Here is a 12,372-nt window from a genome sequence, read left to right as displayed (position 1 = left end):
AAAATATAATCAAAGAGTTAAAAATTAATTAAAATATATGCGAATCACTTTACAGGAAGGATAGGAGTTTATAGGATTATTAGGTGCATGATCATACATTTTTTTTTCGATGAACCTCCTTTATGTGCTCTTCAATGTTATTTTAGGTACCTTTCTGTATAAGAATCAGGCAGTGGGTGGCACATCTTTTCTCCATTTTGATTTTTCAGAAAACAATGAAAAGCTATTTGAAATTGTACTGAAGCATCTGTGATGAAGATATTTTTTACTGTTTATATAGGGAATATTTTCCCGCCATTTTCCCTTTGTGCATTTCAACTAAATTTGACCTGTCAATTATTTAAAAAAGCAAACTGCATAAACACCTTGGTGGTTTCTTCTTGAGGCAATGAGGGATACTTGCTCATTTACTTTTGTTACTTTTTACACATTATTTTGGTTATTTTATGTTCTTTGTTGTGTGTGTCTTTGTCCCTGGATTACATTCTGTTGATTTCCACTTGAATCTTGGTTCCCTTGTTTACTATTCAGATAATGCAATAAAATCTCTGCATTTTTTTCATTCATGTGCCACACCTTATGCAGAGTGTGCCTGATCCTTAGACAGAGAAGTATTTAAATACTTGGAACTTAATCATCATAGCTCTCTGATTTTTTTTCTTTTTTTATAACAAAATATAGATGTTACTTATATCTCTGTCTGAGAAGTAAATATTTTTGTGTAAGTTTGTAAAAGATCATTTGTATAGTTTTGAAAATTTCACATTGTATGAAGGTAAAAGATGAAGGCTGTAAAGATTGATTTTTGTTGGAAGTGAAAAGAATATCATAATTTTCCTACAGTGTGTGTGGATTTGTCGTTTCTACTTGTTGAGGATGGAAAGTTGTCTTTCGAAAAAAGAATTACAGTTACTCTTACAAAATACGAAAAACACCAGTTACAAAGTTTCAGTATGCTGTACACATGTTTCCTGGATTAGGCTCTCATCAGCAGTATTAAAATCAACCAATTAGGAAGTTCAAGATCCAGAAATAAATTGCACATTTGTACGTGTTACAGAAATACACAAAATCGAAAATATTGAAATAAGAAGCCAAATCCAGGAAAACATGCAATTAGTTCTCTTAGTATCACAGACATGTTCCATTTAAAACAAGTTTTATTGTTTATATCTAAATTATCAATTATTACTATTTGTGGACCAGCAGAAAGTTTTACTCAACATGTGGTCACCTCCACCATTGATAGTAGAACATGTCAAATCCACATTGGCTGTACTGTAGATTTTGTTTTGCTATGTGATTCCCTAGAATGTTTGCTATTGTAAACATGTTGTATTTTAGTATTTGAACCGAGGATGTACGCAGTATTTCTGTTCACGACAAACCGATAAACAACTACCAGCAGACAGAAAAAGCAAACAGGTAATGTATATATTGATAATTTGGGTTTTTTATGGTCTTTGCTTTACTTGTGGATCTTGCATAATGGCCTCTTATGGGGATTTTGTTAGTCCTAGTGAACCAACAGACTTTTGAATATATGACGAATGCGCATGGACAGAGTATGTCATATTTGTGCCTAACTACAGTGTTGACACACTGGCCTATTCCAAGACCCCAGGGTTTGAGAGCATTTCCTCACTGTAACTGTTTTGGTGGAATACCTCTTTAATATCACATTCAAGTGTTTAAAATTTGGGGTCACCCTGTTCTTAAAATACCTACTTGAAAGTGTATCTGTAAACAAGATATTTTTCATGATTTACTGCATTTTTCTAATGAGAATCTTCAGTTCCTGCTTTTTGTCATCATCATAATTTTAAGAGTTTCTTACCCAGGTATTTATAACTATATTTTAGTTTTCCAGAGTGACTAAAAGTTGTTTCAACAGTACCCACAGAAATAACTTTAATAAAAATAGATCTCTCATGAAAATGTTAAAAAAGGTTACCCGCACATATACCAACTTGTAAATGTATATGAAATGGTGAAATGGTTATTATATTCCCCCTACCATTTGAAAAGCAGGAGGTATATATGTATATATCTACAAAGTAAAAGAGATAATAATCTGCCCTTTGTCCAAAGGACTAATCTGCAACCCCTTTCAAACCACTGTACTATTGAAGAAATATTGCCACTTCCCAATGCAAAACATGGATTTTGTCATTGGTCAACCATGGGGAGGGAGGGGGGAGCATCTTCTAATCCACAGCTTCTTTATATCTGCTGAATGGAATTTGATAGGTTTTTGGATGAAAAAGATGGACTTGTCATTGGGTGGACCATGGAGCCATCTTCTCATCCACAACTCCTTTTAAATTGCTAAATGGAATTCAATAAAACTTCCACACAATTTTTATCACTTGATGCCATTGTGCACCCCCAATTAATTCCCCGTCTGAATGACTTCTGGGGTTTTCTTAATGGTTTTTTGAGAGGGGAACAGGGGTATCAACAAGCGAGCTAAAACAGTTTTTAGTTATTCAAATGTTGTAATCTAGTCTACCCAATCTACTATATTATGACAAAGGGTATGAGAATTATGGAGGATTTCATTCCTTGTTCTATTCATATGTGGTATCTATGTCAATGTCTTGATATGGTTGCATGTACATGTGCTGTTTTTTTTTATGTTTTTTTTTTTTTATATAATTACACTTTCTAAAAGGTTCCAGTATAATCTCTTTTTATTTTTATGTTATAGTATTTGAAAGATGGCAGTCTACATGATCCAAAGCTAGACGATGTTAATGATTTTAATGTGTGTGATAAATCTATGACACATCTTGGAATCAGTGACGACGAAAAATTGTCCATTTACACACTGGTGGCTGCTGTACTTCACCTGGGAAATATAGAGTTTGAGGAGAATACTGAAAGCACTAAAGGTATGGTAGATAGGAAATTACTGTAATGTTTTTGGATTTGGTAATGTAAATTGTGGAATACACGATGGCAAATGTCAATTTACTATGGATGCACAAGCAGAGCTAGTAAATGGATATTTGCCATCATTGACTAACAGTCTAAAATATATAAATATGATCTAAACTGCCAATACAGTACTAAATACAAAAGTGCGCCAATACAGGATTTAGCCGTCCTATATGGGACTTAGCCGTCCAGTACAGGATTTAGCCGTCCAACACAGCTCTTACCGGTTCAATACCTCATATTGGCCTGGTTACAATCCATTTTGATCTAGGCCAATATGACATATTGGATTGGTTAGTTAATAATGATATAATTGTGTAAGGTTTTCCATATTCCACAGTCCAATATGGCTAACCTCTGACCAATAACCAGATATACTATATTAAATCTAGGTCACAACTAATTTTCAAATTAGATAGCTATCCTCATTTTATTGCAACTACATCAGAAAACAGCAATTACAATCTTTTAAGTATCTTGGCATGTGTAAAAAAAAGAGAGTCAATTATGGAATTGGCACACAACAGTATTATCCAATGAAATTCCATAGTACAATGAATGCAGCTTAAACATTTTTATCCCTCAATCATAAGCTATTTCCTATGTGCAGTGCACTAAGTTGAGAAATGGTGTCTAATGACTTTCAATGATCATACAGAACTCAGGTGTTTGGGTTCATAAGGAATAATTATGAACCAATCTATATAAATCCAGACATAATCCTGTTGTGGAGATGATTTATGGTGCAGAAAAACCCACCGAACAAATATTTTTTTTTAAGTCTTTTCTTATACATATTTTGACCAAAACCAAACATACGTCTTCCACTCAAATTAACCAAATCAAGAATGATAACTCTTGCAAAGTGCCAATTTCATACACTACATTTTTTATCCGAAAGTTCAACAGTTGACTGACAAACTGTTCTACCACCTTTAAATATGAAGTAATGACTGTGCTACTGCCCTTGATATAAAATCAAAGAAGAGAAACTTCTTTATACAAATAAGTTTATTGCTAAAAACCTAATATTCATTTAACAAAAAAGGAAATCTTTTTTGAAATTCTCACCTTGACTTGAGTTTTAAAAAAATCATATTACAGTCATTCAATGGCACCTTTGTTATCATAAAAAATACAACACAATCCATAGTTGCTTACAAAGACACCTTACCGACAAACTAAATGTCCAATTATAAATCAATCCATTTCTTTCTTAGGTGGAAGTAAGATAACAGCTCCATCAGAGAAAGCTCTAAGTATCTGTGGGTCTCTGTTATCTGTTGACAAGGAAGAACTTAGAGAATCACTCGTCACCAGGGTCATGCAGACCTCTAAAGGAGGATCCAAAGGAACTCTAATCAAGTAAGAATAAATATCAGAACGCTTTTATAATAGATAAAAGAAAATTTAAAGGGCAAAATGGACATGTTACTCATCATTCAAATACATGTTACAAACCATTTGAATATGAACAGTGAACACAACAAAATATTTTTACTTATTTTAAATGCAAAACCACAAATGAAACAAACAGAAGAAACTAATTTGCAACTTTAATTAACTGATACTGTAAAAAAAAAACGAGTGTTACCATTCTTCTTGGTTTAGTTGTTTAGTCAAACCAGAAGCAAATGGAAGAATATTTATTAAATCTTTGATGAGCCCCATTATTTTAGCCATAAGATATGATACCCTCTCCTTTCATTCAGTTGCATTATCACTCATCCACCATTGCTTAATCACTCATCCACCATTGCTCAATCCACTCACCCATCATTGGTCAATCACTCATCCACCATTGCTCAATCCACTCACTCATCATTGCTCAATCACTCATCCACCATTGCTCAATCCACTCATCCACCATTGCTCAATCCACTCACTCATCATTGCTCAATCACTCATCCACCATTGCTCAATCCACTCATCCACCATTGCTCAATCACTTACCTACCATTGCTTAATCACTTCCCCACCATTGCTCAATTACTCTTCAACTATTACTCAATCACTCATGACTCCAGTGAGGTGAGCTTTATAGCAAATGTATTTCATCATCAATTTTAGATACATGAAACTTCTGCTTTGTTTTCAATGTAGCTTTGTATCTTTTTCAGAGTACCTCTTAAGGTTGGGGAAGCCACTAGTGCAAGGGATGCCTTGGCCAAGTCTATTTACTCCAAATTGTTTGACTACATCGTAAGCAGAGTCAACCAAGCCATTCCATTCTCCCAGTCCATGTCATACATTGGTCTTTTGGATATTGCAGGGTTTGGTATGTTAGTTTGTAGTAAAGAGACAAGAGACATTTTGTACAAGTGCAAGGAACCTGATACTTCTTGATAAAGAGATAAAATAGGTCCATTTTGATTAATTACAATGAACTTGTGTTGGCCTCAATGAAAACTAGGAATGTATGAAATTGTACATGTTATCAACTAGCATAAGTCAGTATAGAAAATGAGAACACCATAATACAGAAAGTGATATAGATTCTTGTATTGGTTTCATTTTTTAATTCTTTGAATTTGTAGATTTTAATGGCATTGCCTGCATGATATGAAATTTGTTAATGAAATTTTATTTAGAATCGCTGTTTTTGGGTATTAAAATACATAAACATTGTAACGGCTTAAATGGAAATTTTTCCTGAAACCTGCTTTATAATTGGCTCAATTTCTCAGTTCGTTTCCCCATATGATAATTACATTTTAAAGATATTGGAAAAGACAATATTTGTTATGTTCTGTGTCTATATAAAGAGAATACCCCTGGTTATGGATGTCACCATCCGTGCGAGACCCGACAGGGTAGTCAAGGACGTTAAAAACCCCTTTAGTTCATTAGTTATGGATGTCAATAGTGTAATTAACACTTGCATATTGTAGTGTTCATATATTTGTAGAGTATTTCCAAGTGAATAGTTTTGAGCAGTTTTGTATTAACTACTGTAATGAGAAACTTCAACAGTTCTTCAACACTAGAATTTTGAAAGAGGTAATGTTATTTTCATTCTTAGAAAACACCTACAACTTGTCAACAACTTTATCAGTTTTTCATTAATTCTACTGCTTGAAAATTTCTTATCTCAGACTACTGCCTCAATACTTAGAATTATTGAATTTCCTATGACATGTGACATATCATTAACTGTGACATCACCAATAAACAGGATAGCATCAATTTTGAATGTTTTGAAAGAACATTGCATCTTGCCCTGTCTATGTATGATTTGGCCTGGCATCAAACCGAAGACCTCACTCTCTCTGGAGGTGAACATGTTACCATAAGACCACCAAGGCAGTCTGAAAATGAAGGACCTAATGATTTTGAAAATTAAAAGTCAGTCGCATAAGTAATGATGTATTTTTTAAATCATAAAATATTAAGTAGCTGTCTTTGTAAGAATCATGCAAAATTTGAAAAAATTGATACACCCCAAAAAAAACTACATTTTTATTTTTGTAATTATGTTGTTTTATGGGTCTATACTATGAAATATGTAATTATTCATTCAAATCTGCCTGCTCTTAGGAGATAATCGACAATGAAAATATAGTAGATTCTATTGTATTTGAGTGCCATTTACAGAGTTATCGCCCTTAATTTTGAAATCTACAGTGCATTCTATATAATTTTTATCTCCTAAGAGCACGGGTTATATGAAAAACCACATGTTTATTTCTGTTTACTATGACATTTCAAACAAAATATCAAAAATAAAAATATGCAGGCTTTTTACCCATGAATCACATTTTGCATGATCCTTAGCTGGAGTCCTACTTAATGTTTTCTTCATTTTAAAGTAGTATAATAAATGTTTTATATTGAACAAATCATTCAAAATATTATTATAGGAACAAGATCTATATGAGAAGGAAGGTCTTGGTGTGAAGAAAATCCAGTGGACGGACAATCAGGATTGTATTGGTGTGTAAACTTACATTCAGTTGTTCCAATTTAGATTTTATAAAATTATTTGGAAGCAGATATCATGTAAAAAGGCATTTATTTACTTCTTAGATTTGGTTAGGTTTTTTGTTTTTATAAGTACCAAATACAAAATTTTGTGCCCACTGCAAAATGATGAAGGAATCTGTTTATGATGTCCGTCTGTCTGTCCATCAATCACATTTATCTAGTGAACTCCATAAAAGTATAAATTGATGTTTAAATCTATAATATTATGTAAATATGTGTAAAATTGACAACGAAAATACCGTAAAATACAGTGACAGTTATTTTTGTTGCACGGATCGGTTCAGGTACTGTAGTTGATCATACTGCACTACCATTTGGATTCAACAAATTTAAAGAGAGTTATGGGACTTGGCAGGGGACATAAGGCTGTGTGAAACAATCTTGTTGTTATATTTTCCAAGAGTTTAGGATGGAAGCTTAGTATCTTGAAAATATGTCTTGCATCACATTAATTATTGAAATCTTAAAAAAATTATATAATAGCTTTTTTGGAAGAAGTTGTGTTTAGAAAGTAATATTATCCATGTACATATTTAACTCCTATTACTTTCATTATTAATATTAACTGGTATCATTTTTTAGAATTGATAGAGAACAAGAAATGTGGTATTTTTGACCTGTTGGATGAGGAGAGTAAACTGCCCACTCCTAAATATGATCACTTTACCATGGAGGTCCATAATAGGAACAAAAATCACTTCAGACTTAGTGTAAGTAATTAAGGAAGTTTTTTATAGAAATAACTATATTTGCTTTTCAGAGTTATTCAAATGTGTTTACAGTTTATTTTTAGTTTCAACAAAATTTTACTGCTAATTATGTTTTATGGATTGTTTCTCCATGGTACCAATGTAAAAATTGACAAATGTTCAGGATTTTGTGGATTTTTTTCTAAAATACAGTCCAAAAAATATGGATAGTCAAAATGTAGCTATAGCAGGTCTGGTACATGATGAATAGCTAAAAATTCAAGTTCTTTTTTTGCAATGAAATGAACATCATATTACAGATAATGTGCAGATTCTATAATACTGATATGGAATTCAGTAAGGTAGATAACTCATCTGCTTCAACTTTTCTTGTTGTTTTGAAATCATTCTTTGAAAAAATATAAGGATTTAAATGGATAGACTTTGGATAAGGGACATAACACTTGGAATCAGTGACATGTTTGTATCATAATCAATTTCATCAAAGCATGTGAAGTATTCATTTAAAAAAAGAGAGAGAAATCAATCTAAGTTACTCAGATGCTTACATGAGAATCAGGTAAAATAGTGAACACAAACATACCGATGATTTGTAGGAGTTCATGTAGGTCCACTTTCATAACTCAATTCACTATGATACCTAGAGATTACATACAATTTTTTTTTGTAGTTACCAAGGAAATCCAAGTTGAAATCTCACAGAGATGTAAGAGATGAAGAAGGATTCCTGATCAGACATTTTGCTGGAGCTGTTGTCTATCATACAGTAAGGTTATTGTAGGGAAAAGGAATTCAGAACAGATATTTCTAAACATCAGGCAGGTTCAATAAAAACGGTGATTCAATGAAAAATATCTTTACCCTTTTGTTGATTGATTGTGGTTTTAAGCCTATTGGAAGATAGGTCATACATTTCAGTACGAGAACAGTTGACCAATGGAACTGACCTAGATTTGTCAGACACTCCAATCGCTAACTTACTATCTGACAGAAGCAGCAACAACTTGTAGGTAGTCACTCTTTATACTGCATGCTTGGGGTACAGCAGGTAGTCATTCTTTTCTCTTTATACTACATGCTTGGGGTACAGCAGTGACTACCAATTTTAAAGTCTCTGGTGTAATTGGTCCAAGGATTGAACCCACAGCCTCCATCGATCCAGAAAAAACTACCCCAAGACTAACTTTTTATGCGCCCAGTTTTTAGAGGAGCCCAGTTTGTTCATTAACTTTTGTTTCTTTGTACATATTTTACTTGATACTAAATAATTGAATTTTTACATAAAAAACTGCTTTTAATTAAAGATCTCCAACACGAGACAGTGCCAAAGGTCAACAGGTACATGTATTTAAGCACAGAGTTTTATGATTGAAAAATCTGACAAAGCCTCCCTAAAACAATTATTACACTTTTCACAAACACAACTTAGACAGTTCTGTGTCCTTAACTCTTGTGTACCTTATTATATATGTTTATGACTGTATAAAGCACTCACATCACATTTTGAGACAGAAATGCGAAAAAACTAAATGTGAACCTCCCTTGTTTCATGAAAAATGTCCCAACACTATGACAAATGAACATTGAAAGTTTTTTATCATGCTTTGTGTAAGTAAGTGGAAGGTAAATCCTTGTTTGAGAGATATTCAAAACTAGTAAAATTTAAAGACAAATATGTAGAAAGAAACTTGGAATAATAAACAGAAATATTGCCTGAAGAAATCACTAAAATTAATTAGGTATTTCAGTCATTGTTATTTTAATGTAAAAAAAAAAATCATTTTATTTTCAAGGTCAAAATCAAATGATGTAATTGATACAATTTGCATCCTTTTATTCTTTGTTTATTTATTCTATTAGAACCAGTTTATAGAGAAGAACAACGATGCCCTCCATGCCTCTCTACAATTCTTAATCCAAGATAGTAATAATGCTATGCTGAAGAAAATGTTTGAAGGGATACAAGTATCAACTGGAAAACTGAACTTCATCAGTGTCGGCAGTAAATTCAGGAAGCAGTTGGTTGTACTAATGGAGAAGTTAAAGGCGACGGTATGTTGAGAATTTCTATAAAACTGTTGGTTATGCAAAAACAGTCATCCAGTAAAATTCAAATTTGGTTTTCATTTCATTTGTTGTTTTGTTTTTGTTTTAAATCCAGAAATTCTTCCTGGAATAATAGGACAAATTGTGCAGATATTATCATAGAAAATGAAGAAATATGGCTTTCAAATTTGCAATCAAATGACCAAACATAATTTTGTTTGTCAGGTCGGTCAGTTTGGCATATTTTGTATGTCAGCCCAACTTTCATTCCTGCAAGGCTAGTGGGAGTAGTCAAGGATGTTTAAGGTGGTAGATCTAGGGTAAGGGATATAACTCTTGAAATCAGTGATATGTTTGTATCATATTCAATTTTACCAAAAGCCTCTCAAGCTTTCCTTTCAAACAGAATGAAATCAGTCCAAGTTACTTTGATGCTTACATGAGATTGATGTAAAATGGTGAATACAAACATTCCAATGATTTGTAAGAGTTGTATCCCTTAGCTGGTATCATCTGTTATATCAAACTAGCCTGGCACATTTCAAATGTTGCCGTCTCATATTGTTTATATACTTCGATAAGGGAATCACCTGCCATCAGTCATTTGCAAGTAGTTCAATTCTTGCCTTTTATTATAAGATGGTTAGTCCCTTAGCTTGTGCTTTTGTTTTTATATAATATTTTTAAGTGTAAGATTTTTGTAAGAATCAGGCAGAATGGGAAAAATAAAAAAAACATGCATGTCAAAAATCCACCGATCTGACAATATAATTTCACTTAAGGATGCTTTCCATATTTGGAAAGACCAATGTTTCTTTGCATCACTTTTTTTCCATGATTCTGATGATGCAAATGGTCAAATTAAACTTTCAAAAGGGTGTTGTTTTTTTTATAACATGTTTCACTAGTTGCCTGATTCTTACAGTGACTTACGTCTGAATATAGCTGAAATATTGCTGCTCGGACGTTAAACCCCAAACATCAATCAATCAGACTCTTACAGAGACTGACAATTAAAACAATGAATCAATTAAAATGATTTGTGTGCCCTGTGCAGCCCTATTAGATCACCTCCCCTATCTCCTTCCAAATTTTGTCATAGGGTGTGTATAATATTTTTTTCAATTTGTATTGAAATGATTTGTATGACAATACACAGGAGGATGTTCGACAGCTGCGAACTCCAACATTACTGATCAAAGTAAGTTAGAAAGCTCTTTTAGTTACCATGGTAACAGTAATGTGTGATTTCATTGGTTGTGTCTTAAAATCATTTTTAAATGATACAGGCTAGAGTTTATGGTGGGTGTGTGTACTACAAAATTAGTGTATGTGAAGTCTAATGCTAGTTACTCAGGGGTTCATATTTCACTATTTCAATGAGTGTCGAATTTACTCTCCCAGAAAATAGAGGTTTGAAAACAAAAAAAACATTTGGAAGGGGGTTGATAAAAGGTATTAGAAACAAAGTATTGAACTTATTTGACAAAATATATTAAGCAGTCAGACACTTTTTATTGTTATCAGAAGGTAAAATTCTGCAAGAACTATAATTTAAAACAATTTTTTTGGTTGGGTTGCAAATCCGCTTATAGAATGGTGAATTTTAGGTGGGCACACAGGAAGAATATTTTCATCAACTATAAATTACAGCCACTAGATATTTGATACACAAATTTAGTATGGAATCCCATATTGTAGGGTGCAATTTCAGGTCTGTGGCACTTCTACTTCCTGTTCACCGACTACGGCAACCCAGCCATTTGTCTTCGGCCCATTTTTTTAAAACGGTTTGTTAAAAAAAAAGGTAATTTTAATTGAAATGCCAAAAAAAAGAGAACATTTTTGTCATTGTTCAGATCATATAAGAATCAAAATTTTTTCAGATTTGAAAAAAATCAATTTCTGTTTTTTTTTTTATCATTTTAGTGGTAAAAAGCTAACTTCACACAGAGACAAAACCAACAAAAACACATCTTTGGCCTATAAGGTTTGCTTAAGAGGTCTGCATTCAGCATAAGTTGATCTCTTAAAGTTCTATGATTTAAAAGATATTCACAGACATTTTAGCCCTTGATAGGTCCATTACGTGTATCTCATTGTACGAGATTGCATGATTCTAGTTTTATAATGAGCTAAAGTAGGGTTTGAATTAATTAGGTACATGTTACAGCACAGACACTGATGATGTTGACTTCCCTGTGTAGAACAACCTTCAAAAGTAGTTGGAAAGAAAATTTGTACTTTCAGTCTTATTTCATAGATATTTAACTCCATATCTGGTAGAAATCTTCTCAATTAAATGCCTTTATGGTTCAGTTAACTACAGAAGGAAGTTCACCAGGTAACTCATTTTTAGCTCACATGGCCAAAGGCCAAGTGAGCTATTGCCATCACTTGGCGTCTGTCGTTGTCGTCCGTCATTGTCATTAACTATTATACAAAACTCTTTTCCTCTGAAACTACTTGACTAATTAGAACCAATCTTGGTTTGAATGTTCCTTGGGGTATGCTGCATAGAAGTGATGTGGGAATTTTTGATTCGTCAAAAAACATGGCCACCATTACTAAAAATAGAACATAAGGGTCAGACAGTAGTTCTTCACATATATCTCCTAAAACGTTAGGTTTAGCAGAAATCTGACGAAATAAAAGTGTTCAGCACGATGAGATCTATCTCTGGTGTAATTTT

General features: G+C 32.9%; 1 protein-coding gene across 4 annotated transcripts in view; it reads left to right on the top strand.

The window, feature by feature from the left end:
- Positions 1 to 12,372, top strand: part of LOC148613247 (unconventional myosin-VI-like) — a 50,698-nt gene that overhangs the window by 16,172 nt on the left and 22,154 nt on the right. For 2 of the 4 annotated variants that reach the window (XM_088586528.1, XM_088586527.1), the window contains exons 9-18: positions 1,345 to 1,425; positions 2,711 to 2,894; positions 4,161 to 4,305; positions 5,061 to 5,218; positions 5,849 to 5,940; positions 6,801 to 6,873; positions 7,507 to 7,634; positions 8,305 to 8,400; positions 9,495 to 9,686; positions 10,840 to 10,881. In XM_088586528.1, coding sequence (XP_088442654.1) covers positions 1,345 to 1,425; positions 2,711 to 2,894; positions 4,161 to 4,305; positions 5,061 to 5,218; positions 5,849 to 5,940; positions 6,801 to 6,873; positions 7,507 to 7,634; positions 8,305 to 8,400; positions 9,495 to 9,686; positions 10,840 to 10,881 — 1,191 coding nt within the window. The remainder of the gene's footprint in view (positions 1 to 1,344; positions 1,426 to 2,710; positions 2,895 to 4,160; positions 4,306 to 5,060; positions 5,219 to 5,848; positions 5,941 to 6,800; positions 6,874 to 7,506; positions 7,635 to 8,304; positions 8,401 to 9,494; positions 9,687 to 10,839; positions 10,882 to 12,372) is intronic. The other 2 variants (XM_088586530.1, XM_088586529.1) reach the window with 1 other exon arrangement.

The sequence above is a fragment of the Perna viridis genome, chromosome 6 (genome assembly GCF_037379345.1).
Source record: "Perna viridis isolate PV_CMFRI_1.1 ecotype Kerala chromosome 6, ASM3737934v1, whole genome shotgun sequence".
Taxonomy (NCBI): domain Eukaryota; kingdom Metazoa; phylum Mollusca; class Bivalvia; order Mytilida; family Mytilidae; genus Perna; species Perna viridis.
Note: the sequence above shows the minus strand (reverse complement) of the source record. Positions and strands in the feature narration are given on the sequence as shown.